This window comes from Chrysochloris asiatica, unplaced genomic scaffold (assembly GCF_000296735.1).
Source record: "Chrysochloris asiatica unplaced genomic scaffold, ChrAsi1.0 scaffold00194, whole genome shotgun sequence".
Lineage (NCBI taxonomy): Eukaryota > Metazoa > Chordata > Mammalia > Afrosoricida > Chrysochloridae > Chrysochloris > Chrysochloris asiatica.
Genome location: NW_006408712.1, coordinates 2,168,551 through 2,189,804, shown reverse-complemented (window position 1 = coordinate 2,189,804; position 21,254 = coordinate 2,168,551). Strand labels below are relative to the sequence as shown.

Here is a 21,254-nt window from a genome sequence, read left to right as displayed (position 1 = left end):
ATAAGCACTGAACCGCAATGTTAGCAGTTCAAACTCATCAGCCGCTCTTAGGAAACCCTGTACAGGGTTGCTATGAGTTGGAACATACTCAAAAGCCCTTAACAACGATGGGTCAACTAGATAGCATCAGAAGTAGATAGCACATTACAATGTTTCATTGCCTCCATTTCAAGACAGGGGGCATGAGGGAAGTGCATATGGAATAGAAGACCATCAGTCTGAACAGCTTGGATGTGGCTGTCCCAATGGGAAATGGAGGAAATCAAATAGGGCAGGACAAATCATGTGCCCTCTAATATCCTTTCCAGCCCTGAGGTTAGGCCTCACACTATTTGAGTTTGCAAAGGAGCCAGGAACAGAATTCTAGTTGGTTGTCCCCAATCCATTGTTCGATCTGCATTATCATTATCTTGGAAACAGTGAGCAGCTACTTTGGTTTAATCACACAGGTGGTCCTGGCTCTGCCATATGACACCCCAGTGCCTGGCTATATGAACAACACTGTCAACACCATGCGTCTCTGGTCTGCTCGGGCGCCAAATGACTTTAACCTCAGAGACTGTGAGTACAGCTGGGCTTTGGTTTGTGTGTGTGTGTTTAGTTGTTTGGATTGCTAGTTAGATCCCAAATGAAGTTTCTGAAGTCTTCAGTGAAGGTAATGTGAAGTCCAGCATAAGGGTTTGCTGAAATGCTTGTAGACTTCTAGAAATTTAGGGATCCCACAGGGCATGCAACAAGAGTGAGAGCCACCCAGTCGCATTAGTGTGGGTGTCACCCCATACGATGACTCCTGGGGTCCCCACCCCACGGACCTCCTCATACCACACCATACAGAATCTTCGTAATATTTGTTACCAATTTAATCATAGAATAACATGTCACAAACATAGCTGTAGATTGCTTAAATGTAATTATTTCTTAGGTTATATGAATACTAACAATTGTTCTGTGCAATCTTTCCACATTGAATTATAGCATTATATGTTACAATTTTAGCAGATGCCCTTTTACAGACTTTTTCTCCTTTTCCTTTAGTTACTAATTCATTCACAAAAAATTCTTGATGTAGGTTCAGAAATACCAATGACTACCACAATATGGTAGCTAAAATACCAGGTGTTTTGACAAAAACACCATCAACAATGAAAACCAACAGCAAATGCTTGTAGCACGTGTAGACAACAGTCCATGATTCTAAGCATCACTGTAATTGGGTATTAAATATTAAAGACAGTTCTGATCACAGTGCAGAAGATGTAAGAAGTAAATTAGCACACCGAGCTAGCCTTGGAGATTTAAATACATATAAGCTGCACCTATGAAAAACTGTTGTTATAACTACAGAGATATTCTTTTATAAAAATTAATTTCTGCTGAACTACTGCATAAAAATTTCATAGTCAAGCATTTTGTCAAACCCACTCTGGCTTTGTTGTTCACTGCAGTCCATACCCACCTAGTGACACCAGTAGATACACAGGCTTCTAGTGGCAATGGCTGGCTTCTGTTTATTTGTTTTTTCAACATTCCCCACAGTCAATGTTGGAGACTACATCCAGGCCGTGCTGGATCGAAACCTGGCTGAAAACATCTCCCGGGTCCTCTATCCCAATGATAATGTGAGTGATCAAGCCCAATTTACCAGTGGAGGCAGAGGCAGCATTATTTCAGATTAGCATATTCAGCAGCCTTGAACCAAAAGTTCAGTGGTTCAAACCCACCAAGTGCTCCTTGGAAACCCTACATAGAGTCGCTATGTGTCGGAACCGACTCAATGGCACTTAACCACAAGATCAGCAGTTCAAATCAACCAGCTGCTCCATGAAAGAAATAAGAGGCTTTCTGTTCCCCGAAAACCATATATAGGAATCCCTATACAGGGTCACTGTGAGTTGGAACTATCTCTGTCATACAACACCATCACAGAGACATATTAATATTGATTTCTCTCTTCACATGCAAAATAAGCACATCTCTTACTGAATTGTCTAGATTTCCCTCCCCACAAGTGAAGCAAATTTGCACAACTCACCAATTCAAGTTGGGTATTTTGCCCTTGACAAATGACCCATATCTAATAGAGAGGCACTATGGATGTATTTAGAAATGAAACTGGATATAAAAGATTGTGTGAAATACTTCTCACTTTCCAAACAGATTCCATGTCTTTAAAGTCAGAAGCACAGGACATTTCCTGGTGACCATGTATCAAGTACACCCTCAGTTATGCATGCAGTCCTCACAGTAATCCTGTGTGGCAGATGTGGTGTCTCCATTTTTAAGATGGGAATCTCAGGTTTTCTTTCTTTTTAAATATTCCTTCTTTTAAAATATTTTTTTGGTGCAGTTTTAGGTTTACAAAAAATTGGATCTGAAAGTAGAGTTCCCATATATCCCTCTCCCCACTACACAATTTGTCTTGTTACAATCTTGTTTTATTAAGTGCCGTTGGTTTCAACTCATAGTGACCCTGAATGAGGAGTGGCTTATCCCACAGCACTGCACCAGGATCCCAAACATCTTGTGTTAGTGTGGTACAGTTGCTGCAATTGTTAAAGCAATACTAATAGTTATGTGCCACTTAACCACAATACATACAGTAAAATAGGACCTTCTATGATTGTGTCCATTGTGCAAACATTATACACAGGTAGTCCCATTCCTACGTCTATCTTTAAGTCAAATTTGTACGTGAATCAGAACAGTTAGTAGGTAGTATACCTTTCTATGCACAGTTCACATTAGGCTAAACTTTGTATGTTGTAGTTTTATGAGTTTTGACAAATGCACAGTATACCCACAATAGCTTATTTTTTGGCCTTGAACAAAACAATGAAGTAATCACTAATACCATTTGAATTCTCTTAAGAATTTTAATTTACCCACTCCACAGTGAGTACTGTACATTTATACTTACCTTTCTTTACAGTAATTGAAAATATAAAGTTGACATGTAAAAAGTCATTGTATACGTAGTGTGAGTTCTTAAATCATTTTTGTACCGTCATTACAAGAACATTCATTCCCTCACAGCCTTGTCATGATCCTAGTCAAGACATTAATCTCCCTTCCGGAATCTTCCTGTCCTCTGTCTGTCACCAGTGGTCTTCTAACTACCTCTCTGAGAAGTGCAGTATCTTCAGCATGTTATCTCAGATCTTCAGTGACATCATCATGAGTAAGAGGGCTCACCTTCCATGATCCTGCCCAGGCAGTGAGGTTCCTGTTGTACAGGTCTGTCCTGTATTTCCTCACCTGCACACTTCTCACAGGTTGCTTCTGCATTCGTGGAATACTTGCGCTCTGTGTGTCCATCTGAAAAGAAAATCTTGTCTTTCAAGGTTCTTAATAATCTTTCATGATTACTCGGGTTTCCAAACTACTAGTGTGGTACACTGGACCATATGGTTGTCAAACTCACCAGTGGTGGTTCAAACTCACCAGTCGCTCCTTGGGAACCCTGAACAGGGTCATTAGGAGTCAGAACCGACTTAACGGCACTTGACAAATTTAGTTTACACGTGCAATTCTCTCCCCAGTAAATACTTCAGGTCAATGCTTGTTACTCTGTCACTCCTTTTATATCTAGGACCTTAAAATTTCCTAAGCTCAATAAACATTTTTTTGTGTAGATTATCATGCTTTTTACAATAATTACTTTATTATAACTTTTACAATAACATACGATGTTAGAGAAAATATAAGCAATATAAAAATGGACCAGGAAGACCGACATCAATTTTCTATTTAACTCAGTTTATTTTACAGTTTCAAAAAGAAAAATAGTCAACTATAGCTCATTTTCTCACATTCCCACCAGCACCAAGAAACTACTTCCTGGCCCCCATTCTTTCAACATAATCATGGTCATAACTCTTAACTGGCTCCTTGCACAGTGGTTACATGATTAGAACTGTGCGGATGCTGCCACTAGCAGAAATCATGTATAAAATGTTTATCATGTAGTGTCTGCTTGGTTTTCCAAGTACTTTTCCCCAATTTATCCTACATTCTTCCTCAATTGTATAAATCTTCCCTCAAGCATATGTTATGTCCCTTAACTCAATATTCTTGTTAAAGTCTCTTCTGAACCTTTCATGGATTGCTTGCTCTCTTACACAGTCTACTGCTCAACTCTCCGCTGTAATTTCCCTTCCTCTTCATTCTGAAGGACCCCGTTAGTCTTAACTGGGTCATTTCTTTCCTGGATCCCTTGTCTTTCTTGGTTCTCATATTTGTTTTGGGATCACTCATAATCACAGATTTTCAATGGCATGTATGAGGTTCATTTTCCTGAGAACTATTATATCTGAAAATATCTGCCTTATTTGAGTAGTTTGCCTGGAAACAGAACATTCTGATATCTTTCTCTCTTTTGGTTTTCAGTGTTACTCAGAAGTAGAATGTCATTCTGGTTCTTGATCTTTTACATGAAAACACCTTAAAAATTTTTTTCTTTAACCTTCAGAAGCTTTGATCTCCCTCTCTCCAAAAAATGTCCAGTGATGTGCTTTGGTTTGGATCTGTTTTTAGCCATTGTGCCTGGGCTTTCAACATGGCAACTTTCGGCTTTTTTGCATTTCTTCACTGATTGCTAAAGGCACAGGTTTTGCGCATACCTTAGTGTTTGTGAGCTCCAATATCTAAGTTGTGTTTCGGGTCTTGTACATTTCAGCTTTCTTGCATCTTCTGGGACATTTACCACTCATCTCTCTCCTCTTTAGCTCCCAAAAAATTTGTTTCCATGGTCTCCTTTCTCCTTCTGTCTTTCATCTGTATGGCTTTAAAAAAAAAAAAAAAAATTCTTTGTTGCCATTTATTGGGTTTTCAGGTGGAAGCAAAGGCTAAAGCATGACATTTAGCTTTACCATTTTTCCCTGGATGTCCACTGGGCCATAAAGTTTCCCACCCATGCACAACAATGTGGACCACTCTTAATTCAGTCTCTCTGGTTTGAAGTTTTTTGAAGGGAAGGAGTTGAGATTGAAGCAGGAATACTTTGTAGTAGCTGCTACCTTACAAGATGTCATCCGGCGTTTCAAAGCCTCCAAGTTTGCCTCCACCAACAGTGCCCACACTGCATTTGATGCCTTTCCAGATCAGGCAAGTATTCAGTGTGTAAGGTGGGGACAACCAAAGGATCAGAGTCTTCTATCCAGTTACCTCTCTCTCAGTGCTAAAACAATTTAGTAGGCAGCTTGAGGCAAGGAAGACATATCCTGGGCCATCTTTTAGGTTGATTTGTCTTCCCCACACAGGTTGCCATCCAGCTGAATGACACTCACCCTGCACTCGCCATTCCTGAACTGATGAGGATTTTTGTGGATATTGAAAAATTACCTTGGTCTAAGGTCTGCATGATTTGCCTTTCCTTAAATTGATCAGACTATCTGTGGTTAAACACTTTTCCTAAAACTGCTGATTCAAAGTGTTCCCACCATTAAAAGTCAGTGTCTTAAACATTTCTTTGTACTTTCTCAGGACATTAGTTTTTCTTCCTCAAATGTGGTCTAGACCATGTCTAACCCTGTATGATTGGGTGGGTGTCGGAGGGCGGCCTTTCTTGCATCTAACCCTCCCTTTCTACCAGGCCTGGGAAATTACCCAGAAGACCTTTGCATATACCAACCACACGGTGCTCCCCGAAGCCCTGGAGCGCTGGCCAGTGGAGCTGGTGGAGAAGTTGCTTCCTCGACATCTGCAAATCATTTATGAGATAAATCAGAAGCATTTAGATGTGAGTAACTTTAAGAGATCATACTGGTCTCTCAATAGAATGAGGTCTTAAGATCCTAGAGTGATTTTACTCTCACCAAACTGGAGGCCCAAACATCTTACATTGATAAATCGAGAGTAACCCCATCTGAAGAGGACTCTGTTAAAAACATCTCTTTGAAAGGGTTAGGTTATGTCACCAGGGCTAAATTGAGAATGACGATGTATATTCACTGCATCAAAGATTTTATTTGGGAAGTGAATAGTATTCCCAAATTTTCAAATCTGAGTGATCCACGAAGGCCTCTCTCTTCTTTTAACTAGAGAATTGCAGCTTTGTTTCCTAAAGATGTCGACCGTCTGAGGAGGATGTCTCTGATTGAAGAGGAAGGAGGCAAAAGGATCAACATGGCGCATCTCTGCATTGTGGGCTCACATGCTGTGAACGGCGTGGCTAAAATTCACTCAGACATTGTCAAGAACAAAGTGTGAGGGTCTAACATTGATTCATTAATGAAATGACACTAAAAAAATTCACGGTTTATTTGGGGATGAAGAAAAGTCCTTGGCAAAAAAAATGTTTCGAAGTATTTTATTCTATACGAAGAACCCTTCTGGTGGGGGTGGGGGTGGGGGGAGTATTCTTCTCTGAGCAGTTCTGACTATAAGCTTAAGAATCCATTCCCCACCCTCTCCAAAAAAAAAAGGATAAAAAGCTTCTGAAAAGTCTGAACCATACATATGACAGTGCCAGGAGGTCAGGTGGAGGTGATTAAATGAAGACTTTTTCTAATATTTTGAATTGCAAATGAATTTCTATTTAAAATGATAACCATAGCTGCTGTCAGCATCCTCCTTTCATTTCATCTTTGTAAGCCTACACTTAGCTTCTAAAATGTAATTCTGAACTTCAGCTAGCTTGCAGGAGGAACCTGCAGTTACAACCAAATTCAGTGGCCTGTCTCTTCCATCTGCAGATTCAAGGACTTCAGTGAGCTAGAACCAGACAAATTTCAAAATAAAACCAATGGGATCACACCAAGACGCTGGCTCTTACTCTGCAACCCGGGGCTTGCAGAACTAATAGCAGAGGTAACTGGGAAGTGCTGAGAGCAAGGTTGGGCTGACTGGAGCAAAAGAGACACATGAGTGGATTTAGAGTTTGTGCAGCATGCACAGCTTCATCAGCATGGAACTCCTACAGTCCCACATGGCTCCACACACAGCAATACATCATACTTGGCTTAGTAACTGTTGAACAACGGGGCCCTGTGTTCTCATTTTGCACTTGTTGTTGTTGTTATGTGCTGTGGAGTCGGTACCGACTCATAGTGACCCTGTACAGGGTTTCCAAGGCTGTAAATCTTTACGGGAGCAGAAAACCTCATCTTTCTCCCTTGGAATAGCTGGTAGTTTCAAACTGCTGACCTTGCGGTCTGCAGCCCAATTCGTAACCACTATGCTACCAGAGCTCGGCCCATTTTGCACTAGAACCCACAAACTGTCTTAGCCAGGACAGTACGCCTAGCAGTAGCAGAGGCCATAGTATGCTTAGGCTAGAAAATGATATTCCTATTTTATCAAAAGCGTCCTGGTGTGGCGCTGTAGGATAACCACTGGACTACTAACCACAGGCGGGTGGTTCACACCCACCAGCTGTTCCTTAAAAACCATACACTAGGTCACTATGAGTCCGAATCGATGCTACAGCCTTTAACATGTAGTCAAAGAGGATGACAAAGCTCATAAAAAGAATGAAGCCTGGGTCCTTCATTGTTGTTAAGTTCCGTCAAGTCGATTCCAACCCATGGCGACCCTGTATAGGGTTTCCAAGGAGCAGCTGGTGAACTTGAACCACTAATGTTGCAGTTCAAATGACTTTGCAGTCTGACGCATTAGCTCACAGTGCCCCACCAGGAGCACCCTTTTAGTAAATTTCCTGTGGTGACCCTTGAATGCCACTACCTTCCCACACAGAATCTCTAGCCTCTTCGGTGGATGAGTGAGGCCATTCTGTGTGCTGGGTATTACATGGATTATACATACCACTGTAGTCCCTCAACCACTATCCACCTACAGAAACTGCTCCAGGTGGGTTTACTTACCATCTCCTGAAATAAAATTACCTTTTCCTTTAAATCTAAAGAAAATCGGGGAAGAATACGTGAAAGATTTGAGCCAGCTGACGCAGCTCCACAGCTTTCTGGGTGACGACAGCTTCCTCCGGGAAATAGCCAATGTGAAACAGGTGAGGCTCCAGGGTGTGGGAGCCCCTCCCAGGCAACTGCTTTGAAAGTTTGTATTCAGTTTTGGAAAACATACCACCCAGTGCATCTAAGTTGAAAGGGCTCTCTGGCGCCATGCACTCACTCTCTCAACAGGAGAACAAGCTGAAGTTTTCACAGTTCCTGGAGAAGGAGTACAAAGTAAAGGTCAACCCATCCTCCATGTTTGACGTGCATGTGAAGAGGATACATGAGTACAAACGGCAGCTCTTGAACTGCCTGCACATCATCACAATGTACAACCGTGAGTCGGCCCTGCAGACACTGACAAGCCCGGGCCCTCTGCCCCTTGCAGGTGGAAGAAACAATCTCAGTATGGGTCCTCTGTCCCAGCCACCAACTATCTTCCTCCATGTACTTCTCTTTTTCAGGTATTAAAAAAGAGCCTACGAAGTTATTTGTACCCAGAACAGTTATAATTGGTGGCAAAGTAAGTTGGTTCCATTAACTAAGGGCTTGTGGCTCTAATCTCCTGTCATTTCTCCATTTCATCATGACTGCATTATGTCAATGTGTTTGATATTCTCCTCCAAGGCTGCCCCAGGATACCACATGGCCAAAATGATCATAAAGCTGATCACTGCAGTAGCAGATGTGGTGAACAACGACCCCATGATTGGAAGCAAGTTAAAAGTCATCTTTTTGGAGAACTACAGAGTGTCTCTTGCTGAAAAAGGTACTTCCTTCATTACAAAACGTGTTGGGGCCAGGACAGATAGTAAGGATGGATTACACGGTATAGACATTGTAATGGCTGACCTGAACACAAAAATGAGGGCTGCTTCAGCCAAGAGCTTTTAAGGGGATTCAACTGACAAAGAGATTGATCTGACCAAAGGTCACTGTCATAGGATTGTACTTGTATTTGCAAGTGACTTTTCCTACACCAGCTAGAAAAAGCTGAGTACACTAGAGTAGGAGGCCAGAGGCCTTGACATTTTAGTTTGATGCAGTTTGCTACAAACTGTCCTGTTTTGAAGAGAGGAAGGTCTTGAGTTTCCCTGGTCTCCAGGTTTTCCTCTAATCACTGTGTGGCAGGAAGGGCTCTCCTTTTTGTTCATGTAGCAGCATGACAAAAGGACAGATGTCAGGCTGCTAAGTACAAGTCTTAGCTATGCCTTAGATGGGCACTCCAGGAGCATGCATGGAGCTCCCGCCTGGGGACAGCCAGATTGACAAGATACCCATATCCTTTCTTCAGCTTTGAGGAATTTGCTTATTTGTATCATATGCTCACCAAGCACCATCCACATGCAAATGCCAACTGAGTATTCATCCTCTTTCCATGATGAAAAGATAAAGGAACCTCCACTCTTGGGTCTTCTGATGTTACTGTTTCAGAGCTGTCTGCAAGTCTCAGAGATAAGAGCCAGGGTTTCAGGTGGGTCCGGATGAAGAGAACTAGAATCCAGCTTGCTCTCAAAGTTAATCAGAGAGTGGGTCCTGACCTTTGCAGTCAGAAGAGGCCTCAGGCAACACTCATTTGTGTGTAAATCAGACTGACTGGTCAGAGGGTAGGAGTTTAATTCTAAGGGCACCTCACTGTGTTGCTTGTTCTCCTGCAGGGAAAGTAAAGGAAGCGAGGTGAAGTCAGGAGAGACTAAAGTTTACATATAAAGAGATAACCACTCAGAAATGGCATTAACAACAACAACAACAAAAGACAAATGATTGTTTGATTCAAAGAAAAAAAGATTTGTGCTTTTATATATAATTTGAATCTTAATTTTGATATACATGTACTACTTTGGTGATCAAACTAGACTAGCTAGGTAAATGCTCAGCTACAATACAAGTAAATCTAGAGAAACAGAATCACAAACATTCCTTGCTTGTAGTTATTCCAGCCACAGATTTGTCGGAGCAGATTTCCACCGCAGGCACTGAAGCCTCAGGTACAGGCAATATGAAGTTTATGCTGAATGGGGCCCTGACCATTGGGACCATGGATGGGGCCAACGTAGAAATGGCAGAGGAAGCTGGGGAAGAGAACCTGTTCATCTTTGGTATGAGGGTAGATGACGTGGCAGCTTTGGACAAGAAAGGGTAAGTAAGCATCTCCTCTATATTAGACAGGTCACCTCTAGGAGATACAGGAGCCCAGAGAACTTTCTGACCACAGAATATCTCACTGAAGCTGCATCTCATGAGAAACGGCAGCAGACCATCTTGGATGTGGGGCCAGGGGAGCCTCCTGGAAACAGATGGTCTTATTAAACTCAATGGTACAAGGAGTAGCTGCTATGTGATAAAACCGTTATAGCATCGGTCTGTGAGCTATTCAGTTCAGTATGAAATGGATATTGCTGTATTCTAACAGATTAGACTATTATTGCTTGATGGCTAGAATTGTCATAATCCACTATTGCTCAAATTTAGGGGAAAAATAAAAACTTCAGGATGTAGCCAAAATTATCTGCAACAGTTTCTCCCAAGTCATGTATTTACATAGCTACTGTGTTACCGAGTGTTTTTTTAATCGCACACACTACAAGAACCTTTTTCGTCTTACCCTCTTTCCAAAGATACCAGGCAAAGGAATACTACGAGGCACTTCCAGAGCTGAAGCTGGTCATTGATCAAATTGACAATGGCTTCTTTTCTCCCAAGCAGCCGGACCTCTTCAAAGACATAATCAACATGCTCTTTTACCATGACAGGTGAGTTCCTGTCACAAGACAGGGCTCTTTGGGCTGTGAAAAGAGTAAAAGAACATCTTAAACTAACAAACCACCCAAGTAGATCAGTACAGACTTGTGACCTGATCAACTAACACAGGATTAAAGTGAAATTTTAGGTTTTCTCTACTAATAATGTAAGTTTAAAAATAACCCACTGGTGTGCCCAGCTTTCATATGCATCCGTATGGTGACATTCTTAGGAACTAATATGGAATCACTATCATAGGTTGGGAGCTGCTTACAATTCTTATGAGTGGAAACAAGCTTGGTGGTCAACCATCCATATCTAAATTAAACAAAAGGAAATTTTAAATGACATCTTAGCATGAATCTCTTAATGAAGTTTTCTGTTGCTCTTTTTCCTTCAACCACTAAAAAAAGGTTTAAGGTCTTTGCAGACTACGAAGCCTATGTCAAGTGTCAAGAAAAAGTCAGTCAGCTATACATGGTGAGTACTTTGCCAAGATTTATAAAAGAAACCAGTTTGTGTGGTTAATATAAACTCTTTCTTTCTTACTACATCTGAATAGCAAGAGCCCACTAACAAATCAGAAAAAGAGAAATCACTCAGACCAAAAACTTGCCCAAGTTCAGAAAAAGGTTCAGGAGCAGTTTTTATTTTTAATGCCCAAGCAAAAGTATCATAAATTATTCAGTGTTTATTAAAAACCTACCATCTAATAAAGAGCACTGGTGGTGCTCTGGGTAAGCATTGGATTGCTAACCAGAGTTTGGCAGTTCAAACCCAACAGCCACTCCCTGGGAGAGAATTGAGGCTTTTTGCTCCCATAAAAATATATACCACCTCTCAAACCCTGTATGCAGGGCTGCTATTAGTTGAAACCAAACAGATGGCACCCCAACAACCACCACCATGTAACAGGCACATCCTGAAGGCTACTTTATTTAATTGGCTCATTTGAGTCCTAGGCTGGGTATTATTTTACTGGATTAAGGACTAACCCCTATTCATTTAAATGTTTAGAAAGGAGATTTGTTTATTAGTTATTTAAATGAGGAAATGACAGTTAAGACAGACACATCATGCTGTCCCTCTACAGCAAAAACCTGAGGGACCAAGTGTAGCAGATAAAGATGGCAATCCTAGGACCCTGAGCAAATAGAAAGACTGAGCTAATTCTTTGACATTGATAAGAAGAAACTGAATTAAAACGGTGAATTAGGAGAGAGACAAAGCCAGCCATGATCCCAGGTGGGAAGCACAGGAAGGCAATTTGACAGATTACAGAGAGTTGTATAGATGCACCTGGAATGAAGCAAAGAGGATTGCATGAACCAGATCTAAGGAGGGTATGTACAGGAATCAAAAAGACAGCACAACTTAACCAGTGGTGGTCTCTGATTAAACGATCAAGAAGACAATAAATCGTACTTACACACCTAATGACAAAGTGCCAAAATACACAAAATAGCACTTAAGTTCTACAATCATAGGTTACTTCACACCCCACTCTAAGAGACAGAAAACTAGAGAGAAGATCTAAATAACTCAGTCCTAACACCATCAACCTACTTACCCTCACACACAGAGCACACCATCCAGCAGCAGTATGAAACACCTTCTTCAGCACATATGAACCAGTCTCCAGAATAAACCACTTCCTAGGGTACAAAGTAAGCCATAATCTATTCAAAATCATTGACAATACAAACCACCTTCTCTGACCATATGCTATAAAACTAGAAGTTAATAATGAGACAGGGTTATAGGATAAAAGTAAAAAATTCTTAGAAGTAATGAGAACAAAGATGGAACATAACAAAACTTCTGAGACATAGCAAAAGCAGTTCTGAGGAAAATTTATAGCAATAAATGCACAAATCAGGAAAGGATCCAAAACTGATTATTTAACCCAACAACTTGAATAGAAAAGGAACAGCTGAAGAAACCCACAGTCATCAGAAGAAAGGAACTAACATATTTTCACACATATCAAAACCCAAAAATGTTTGCCAACCACTCCATCTGCAGGGAAGGTATTTTCATAAGCACCACTATGCCGATTAATATCTGTGAAGCTCAGCAACCCTTATCTTCTAATAGAATCATATCCAGTCTCCCAACACAGCATGAAGACCAGAGTAGGTTCAAGTTGATGGCCTTGAGTGTGGTGGGGCAATACCGAGTGACGTACTACATGGAGAGAAAACCACACACAGTCCTCAAGACTTCAAAGACAGGAAAGAGAATGATACCTCTTACCTGTTCCCATTGGCCTCCATGATGCTTTGTATGTAGAATGGCTACCAGAGCAAAAACCCAATACCATCAAGTCAGTTCTAACACATAGGAACCCTCTAGGAAACAGCAGACCGGTCCCCACAGGGTTTCCAAGGCTGGAATCTTTACATAAGCAGACTGCCACACCTTTCTCCTGCAGAATGGTTGGTGAGTTCAAGCAGCCGACCTGTTTAGCAGGCAAGCACTTTAACCACTGTATCACCAGCACTCAAAGGGAAAAAAAATGAAACCGCAGGAAAATATGAAATAAGAAAGGTCATTTGAAAAAAATACGAACAAGGGCAAAGACAAATGTGAATGTCAGTTTAATAAATGAGTCTCCTCTGTTGAAAACTATGGTCCATATCCGAAGGATGCCCACATAAAACCTCAGCATTCTATTCACATTATTCTTGTTCATCGGTGCATTGGGGCTAATATATGATTGTAGTTTCTACTCTGAATAACCAATGTGTTTGCTGAGGCTTAGAAAACATATCCACCCTGACAGCAAAATGTATTCCATTTCCATTTCAACAGTTCAAGGAATTATAGAGAGGAAGCTTTTCAGTCCCTTATTTTCCCAAGTATGAAGAAAACGGTTTTACTATAGTAACTTATACAATAAATATACTCTTTGAATAACTTTTATAGGTCTTTATAAAGCATGCGGCTGTAGAAATAAATACCTTTTCATCATATTCTTTCATATAAATATCATGAGGTTTTTATTTGTTTGTTTTAGAGATAAAACCTTAAAGATTCACCCTATCTTAAAACCACAATAGAGTATTTGGAACTCAGTGTAAATTCACTGGGTCATCTAACTCTAGAAAAACGAAGTAGAGCTAAGTCCTTAGGTCTACATTATAACCAATGTTTTAGAGTATATTCACCCTTTGTGAGACATAGGTTAAAGCTCTTTACCTGGAACCTGGTACCTGGCAAACAATCAGTGTTAAGTCCCCCCCTTTCTTCTATAGTTGAGGTTTCAACATTTCTTAAACTCTAAATAGGAGTCTGTCCTACCTACCTGTCAACTGTGTACTGTGTCTATTTAGGATTTACTACAATTTATTCCTGTCACTTTATTCATGAAATGTTTCCAGCCAGCCATCATAAAACTCACTAAGGCAATCTGGCCTTGGATACTATTTGCATGCGTGTTGTTTACAGAATCCAAAGGCCTGGAATACAATGGTACTCAAAAATATAGCTTCCTCCGGAAAATTCTCCAGTGACAGAACAATTAAAGAATATGCCAAGGACATCTGGAACATGGAGCCTTCAGATCTCAAGATTTCCCTGTCTAATGAAGCTAGCAATGGGGTGAACAAAGCCACTGGAAAGTGAGTTATGAACTGTCTTTTAAAAAAAACAGCTTATTGCTGAACTTGAATTTTTAAACATTCCTTGATTTTTTTTTTTGTTATGTTTGCAGTAGTTTAGTTAAGTATCTTTGGGAATGAGGCGGGAAAAGGGTCTAACTGTATTATGGCATTAAAAAAAATATTTCAATTCCAAGGTTACAGGAGTGCCAAAACTTATATTAAGACTGGGTAGTTTGCTAGTACGTTCCCTTGGGCTATCCAGAAAGCTGCAAAATTGTTTGTAACTTTTATATATCAAAGTAACTCAGCAAAATAAAATACAAATGATTTCATTACACTGAAGCACCTTATTATTTTACTTGTTGTCTAAGTTAGAGACCACCTTATTCACAGGTATCTCTTGGATGTTTTGTTAAGTATACATTATTAATTGGTATCTAAACCTTATCAAGTTCTGATTTTCCCCAGTGAGATTTTGACATGGTTTAACAAAGCTAAATGATAAAACACATCACCCTGCATCAATACTTTCCCTTATGAAAATGACTTGTATAAATGTCAATGACTTCAGTTCATCCAAGCAACCCAGTAATATGTTACATCAAAAAACACACATCCCAGGTGGCGTTTAGACCAAGTCTTCATCTAAGATCTCTGCTGCTCGAGGATCATTGCATCATGCCCACTGCTTGCTCAGGAAATCTCTGCAGGAAAAATAACCTAGGTCAGGTCACATACTTGCCCCACCTCATAGTCTAAGCAAGCCAGAGCACCCCTTATTGCCTTAAAGGGAAAGGTAATTACATTTAGCAAAGCAGCTCTTACCTTACTGTTATTACTAGCATGGGGCATTTACAAAGTAAGTTGTGGCGGTAGCCAGGAGGAAAGATAACCATCTTCACCCTCTCTTTATCCCTGTATGCATTGTATGCAATTTCATAAACCTGAAAAGGATCGAAAAGGCAGACTTAGAGGTTTTGGGAATCAAAGTCATGTGTTTTCTAGTCAAATTTCCTAAATGGGTGCCAAAACAGCCAACTAGGGAAATTAATCCCATTAAGTCAGAGACATGGGTATTGTCTCTGAGCTCATGAACTGAATCCACAAGGCTGATGGGATATACTTAGATAACCTCATCATTCCCCTACTCAGGCCTGACTTTTAGGAGATTAGGAATTGTCTATGGATCCAAACTAGTAGAGGTTCTTTGTTTTAACAGCCTAGAACCTTCTATATACTTGCAAATCCCACAAACCTTGAGTAAGGAACACATGCCCCCACCCTTACAGGGCAGTATGACCTGCAGGAATCCCCAATAATGTCAGAGAGAAAATGATGAAATTAAGCACATTTTCAGTCAGCAGTGAGATGTGAATTCACCTTTTTTCCAAATTCCAAAGGCACTGTTGTATCATCCTCTCCATGTAAAATGAGAAGGGGAGAAGACAGGAACTTAACACTAAGGACAAGTGGAGGAAAAGCATTCAGTTCAAGAGTTATACTTTGGGATTTCTCATCTTCTAATTTAAAGCTTTAGCAAAGCATGAGGTTTGCCCAAAAAAGATAATTCCTTTTAGTCAAATGACTATAAAACAAAAAAGCCCCAAAATATCACAAACTACTATTTGACTGAACAGACCTCTTTGAAGTAATGATTTCCTTCCCCCCATATACGTAAAGGGTAAATGTGCAAATTAACAGATCTGGCCAGTCTCCTAGTTTGGTGATTCAAAAAAAGCTATGGCATGAAAAGTGATTTGTCCCCTACCCCTGGAGTTTTCTAAATCAATATTCCCTAGTCTCCCAAATTCTGATAACCCACCCACCCCATCACAGCATCTACTGCCACTCAATTGTGTTGGAATAAAAAAAAAAAATTATGCATACACATGAACACACACACACATATATACACAGTGCCCTGGGAGCATATAGTTAGTTACGTGTTGGGCTACTAACAGACATGTGTCAGCCACACTGTGAGGAAGATGAGGCTTTCTTCTCATATACGTAAAGCCTCACTATGAGGGTTGCTATGAGTTGGAATGGCACACTACCACTACCATATGTATGTGTGTATATGTATGTATGTTTTTATGTAGAGACCCAAGTACGTTAGTCTAGATACTGTTAAATGCTGTCGAGTCATTTCCAACCCATAGCTACCTTACAGGGTTTCCGAGGCGTGGCTGGTGAGTTTGAACCACCTTGCAGTTCAAACTGACCTTGTGGTCAAGCACTTATCCTACAGAGCCACTTTGTTAAGTGGCATTGAGTCGATTCCAATACAGAGCCACTTTATACTTGAAACCTACAACTTCTCTTAGAACATCAGATAAAGGACTGATTGAAAATGATTGAGTTAGGCAGGAAGGAAACATCACATACTAAAAATCTATGGATGCCTGAATTCAATTCTTAGTTCCCATAATAGTCAGACTTCTCATCAGCCTGAATGGCTAGGCATTCAATAACTACCTCACAATCCTGTGGATATAGTAAAAAAAGGACTTCTTTTGATTATTAGCTTACTTTTCATCATTAGAGAAGGTTAGTTTGTCTTTTTTCAAGGAATCCATAATCAGACGTAAAAACCCTGGAAGCTTATGGTAAATCTGTTTTTAAAAAGAAAAAACATAAAATGTTATAGCCCCATTACTATAATGTCATTTATTATAGTCTGCCACTATGATCTCTAAGTAGAGCAATAGCTTTCAAATATAGTGAACTGTTAACATTTATTTCTAATTTGAAAATGATTCCATTTTAGGGAATTTGGAAAATACAAAAAGATGACACAAGTCACCCATGAGCACACCATCTGCACGTAATTACTGATAGCATTTTGTTTTTAGTTTCTTTTTTAAAATATAAGAACTACATTACCTCTTGTTTTTCCATACTCGTGAAGGAACCATGGTAGAGTGGGTTACACATTGGGTTACTAATCACAAGGTCAGCAGTTCAAATCCACCAGTAGCTCCGTGGGAAAAAGATGAGATTTTCTGCTCCCATAAAAATTTACAACCTTGGAAACCCTATACAGGGTCACTATGATTCAAAATAAACTGGATGGCACCCAACCACCATGGGCAAAATATTAAATGATACATAAAGCATCAAAAGAAAATGGAAGAATACACAGTCACTGTACCAAAAAAAAAAAAAAAAAAAAAACTCAATATTCCACCATTTCAAAAGACAACATACGTTCAAGCACCAGTGGTACTGAACAAAGAAATCTAAGCTACATTGAAGCCACTGGTGAAAAACTAGGATCTAAGAATTGATGGAAAACGAATTGAAATCTTTCAACAGATTGATGCAGCACTGGAGGTGCTAACTCATCTATGCCTAGAAATTTGGAGGACAGCTACCTGACCAACCAAAGAGAGGTGATCCAAAGGAATGCAGAAATATTTGTTTATCGTTAATAACAAATCATTCAAGTAAAATTAATATCAACTGAAACATTATCATTAATGGATGTAAAATTTTGCTGAAAATTATTCAAAACTGACCAGCAGTACATTGACAGGGAACTTCCAGAAATTCAAGGCAGATTCAGAAGAGGACATGGAACAAGGCATATCATTGCTGACATCAGATGGCTCTTGGCTGAAAGCAGAGAATACCTGAAAGATGTTTACTTGTGCTTTATTGACTACACAAAGGGTTTTGACTGTGTGGATCATGACAAACTATGGATAATATTGCAAATAATAAGTATTCCCAAACACTTAATGGTGCTCATGAGGAACCCTTACATAGACCATGATGCAGTTGTTAGAAAAAGGGAATACTGAATGATTTAAAATGAGGAAAGATGTGTACCAGGGTTTTATTCTTTCACCATATTTATTCAATATGTATAGTGAGCAAATAATCCAAGACGAAGGATTATATGAAGAAGAATATGGCATATCAGGATTGGAGAAAGATACTTTAACAACCCAAAATATGCAGAGGATACAAGTGAAAAGGACTTAAAATACTGGTGAAAAGAAAGACTACACCCTTCTGTATAGATTGCACCTCAACCTAAAGCAAACAAAATCACCACAACTGGACTGATAAATAATATAATGATAAATGGAGAAAACAGAGAAGTTAGCAAAGACTTCATTTTGCTTGGATCCATAATTAGTACCCATGGAAGCAGTCAAGAAATCAAAAACATATTACAATAGGTAAATCTGTGCTAAAAGACCTCTTTAGGCAAAATATCAGACCCAACTTGATACATTGATTCTTCTCCAGCATCCCTTATTCATTGTCCAACTTTCATATGCATGAGACAACTCAAAATACCATGATTTGGGTCAAGTGCACCTTAGTTCTCAAACTGACATCTTTGTTCTTGAACACTTTAAAGAGGTCTTTTACCCAATACAATACATCCTTTGATTTCTTGACTCTGCTCCCATGAGCACTGATTGTGAATCCAAGTAAAATTAAATTTTGGCAACTTCTATCTTTTCTCCATTTATCAAGATGTTATTTACTGGTACATTGTTGTTGTTAAGTGTCGTTGAATTGGTTCTGACTCATGATGACCCTGTGTAGTATTGGTATAGTTATCTGTTAGTAGTTTCATTTTCTTTATATTGAGGTACAATCCATACTGAAGGCTGTGGTCTTTGCTCTTCATCGGTAAGTGCTTCCAGTCATCTTCACTTTGAGTAAGCAAGATAAGCAAGATCATATGCATATTGCAGGTTGTTAACGAGTCTTCCTTAAATCCTGATGCAGCATTCTTCTTCATATAGTTCAACTTCTCAGAGTATTTGCTGAACATACTGATTGAAGGAGTGTGGTAAACACTAACACACACCTTTCCTAATTAAAACCACTCAGTATTTCCTTGTTCTATTTTTTTTAATTGCTTCTTGGTGGATGTACAGGTTCTGCCTGAACGCAATTTAGCTTTTTGAAATTCCCATTCTTCCCAGTGTTATCTATAGTTTGTTGTGATCCACAACATTGAATGCCTTTGCATAATAAATAAAGCTCAAGTAGACATCTTTCTGGTGTTCTCTGATTTCAGCCAAGATCCGTCTGATGTCAGCAATGATATCTCTAGTTCCATGTACTCTTGTAAATCCAGTGTGACTTTCTAACAAGTCCCTGTTGATATACTACTGCAACCATTTTTGAATTATCTTCAGCCAAATTTTACTTACATGTGATATTAATGTTATTATTTGGTAATTTCTGCATTTTGTTGAGTCACCTTTCTTTGGAATGAACCCAAATATGGATCTCTTCCAATCGATTAGTCAGATGATTCTCTTCAAAACTTCTTGACACAGGCTAGAGAGTGCCTCCAGTGAATGTGTTAAATGTTTCAATTTGAATTCCTTCACACCCTAGATTATTTTTTCACCGATGCCTTCGGTGCAGTTTGGATTCCTTTCAGTATCATCAGTCCTTTTTGGTACAATGACTGTGTATTCCTTCCATTTTATGATGCTTTCTGAGTGATTCAATTTTTTGCTCATAAAAATCCTTTAAAATTGCAATTCAAGGTATGAATTTTTTCTTCAATTCTTTCAGCTTGAGAAATTCTGAGCATGTCCTTTCCTTTTGTTTTCTAACTCCAGGTCTTTGCAAATTTCATAAAACTCAACTTTGTCTTCTCAAGCTGCCCTTTGAAATTTTCTGTTCAGTTCTTTTACTTGATTTCTTACAGCTCTCTTCAGACATCCATTTTGTTCTTTTTCTTTCTTCCCTATATTTTTAATGATCTTTTTGCTTTCTTCATGTATGATCTTCTTGATGTCATCACAAAATTTATCTGGTCTTCAGTCTTTAGTATCCAATGCATCAAATCTATTCTTCAGATGGTCTGTAAATTCAGGTGAGATGTACTCAAAGTCACATTTTGGCTCTCATGGACTTGTTTTAATTTTCATCTTCAACCTGAACTTGCACATGAGCAATTGAGGGTCTGTTCCATAATAGAGCTCTAACCTTGTTTTGGCTAACAGTGAGTTTTTCCATCATCTCTCTCTCTGATGAAGTTGATTTGATTCCTGTATTCCATCAGCTGAAATCACTGTGTATAGTGGCTGTTTGTGTTGTTGAAAAACAGTATTTGTAATGAATAAGTCACTGGTCTTGCAAAAGTCTGTCATGTAATCTGTAGCATCATTTCTATCACCAAGTTCTTATTTTCCAACTGCTGATTCTTCCTTTTTGTTTCCAACTTCTACATTGTAATCACAGGTAATTATCAATGCTTCTTAATTGTAGGTTTGATCAATTTCAGACTGAAGAAGTTGGTAGCATTTTTCAATTTCTTCATCATTGGTTTTAGTGGTTGTTTAATAAATCTGAAGTAGCTGCATTGTTTGTCTTCCTTATGTTATTGTTGTTGTTAAGTGCTGTTGAGCTGGTTCCAACCCATAATGACCCAGTATAGGGTTTCCAAGGAGAGGCTGGTGAGTTTGAACTACCAACCTTGCAGTTTAAACCGACATAGCAGTGGAGTGTTTTTCCTGCAGAGCCACACCAGGTCTTCATTATGTTGTTGTTGCTGTTGTTAAGCGCCATAGAGTTGGTTAGGGCTTCATTATAGGTGTATGAATATTAGCCTATTACAGACAGAATTGCACTTCAAGATAGATCTCGAAATGCTCCTTTTGACAATGAAAGCAATACCATTACTCTAACATTTGTCATTCCTGATATAGTACACTATATGACTGTCAAATTCAAAACAGTACCAGTCCCTGTATTCTCACTAATGCCTAGGATGCCAAGCTTTATGCATTCTATTTCACTTTTGGTGACTTTCAATTTGCATACTGTGTGCATCTCATTTTCTGATTACTAATGGGTGTTTGTAGTCATCTCTTCTCATTTTGAGTTGTGCTTCCTCAGCAAATGAAAGTCCGAATAGCTTTACTCCATCCATGCCACTAGGGTACCTACTTTGAATAGACAACTCTTCCCTAGTTATATCTTGAGTGCCTTCCAATCTTAGGGATTCATCTTC

The 21,254-nt window shown here is 39.4% G+C and overlaps 2 protein-coding genes across 3 annotated transcripts in view; one reads left to right on the top strand and one right to left on the bottom strand.

The window, feature by feature from the left end:
- The window catches only part of PYGL (phosphorylase, glycogen, liver), a 44,340-nt gene extending 29,891 nt beyond the window's left edge, over positions 1-14,449 (top strand). The window contains exons 4-18 of the mRNA XM_006872348.1: positions 450-561; positions 1,537-1,619; positions 4,960-5,103; positions 5,259-5,351; positions 5,591-5,737; positions 6,040-6,203; positions 6,693-6,807; positions 7,862-7,963; positions 8,097-8,244; positions 8,372-8,430; positions 8,535-8,676; positions 9,839-10,046; positions 10,526-10,660; positions 11,063-11,129; positions 14,100-14,449. Coding sequence (XP_006872410.1) covers positions 450-561; positions 1,537-1,619; positions 4,960-5,103; positions 5,259-5,351; positions 5,591-5,737; positions 6,040-6,203; positions 6,693-6,807; positions 7,862-7,963; positions 8,097-8,244; positions 8,372-8,430; positions 8,535-8,676; positions 9,839-10,046; positions 10,526-10,660; positions 11,063-11,129; positions 14,100-14,276 — 1,896 coding nt within the window. The 3' untranslated portion in view covers positions 14,277-14,449. The remainder of the gene's footprint in view (positions 1-449; positions 562-1,536; positions 1,620-4,959; positions 5,104-5,258; positions 5,352-5,590; positions 5,738-6,039; positions 6,204-6,692; positions 6,808-7,861; positions 7,964-8,096; positions 8,245-8,371; positions 8,431-8,534; positions 8,677-9,838; positions 10,047-10,525; positions 10,661-11,062; positions 11,130-14,099) is intronic.
- Positions 14,450-14,930: 481 nt separating this feature from the next.
- The window catches only part of ABHD12B (abhydrolase domain containing 12B), a 65,357-nt gene continuing 59,033 nt past the window's right edge, over positions 14,931-21,254 (bottom strand). For both annotated transcript variants that reach the window (XM_006872346.1, XM_006872347.1), the window contains 4 exons: positions 16,787-16,869; positions 15,635-15,713; positions 15,080-15,198; positions 14,931-14,958 (listed from right to left, as the gene is read on the bottom strand). In XM_006872346.1, the coding sequence (XP_006872408.1) occupies positions 14,931-14,958; positions 15,080-15,198; positions 15,635-15,713; positions 16,787-16,869 (309 nt within the window). The remainder of the gene's footprint in view (positions 14,959-15,079; positions 15,199-15,634; positions 15,714-16,786; positions 16,870-21,254) is intronic.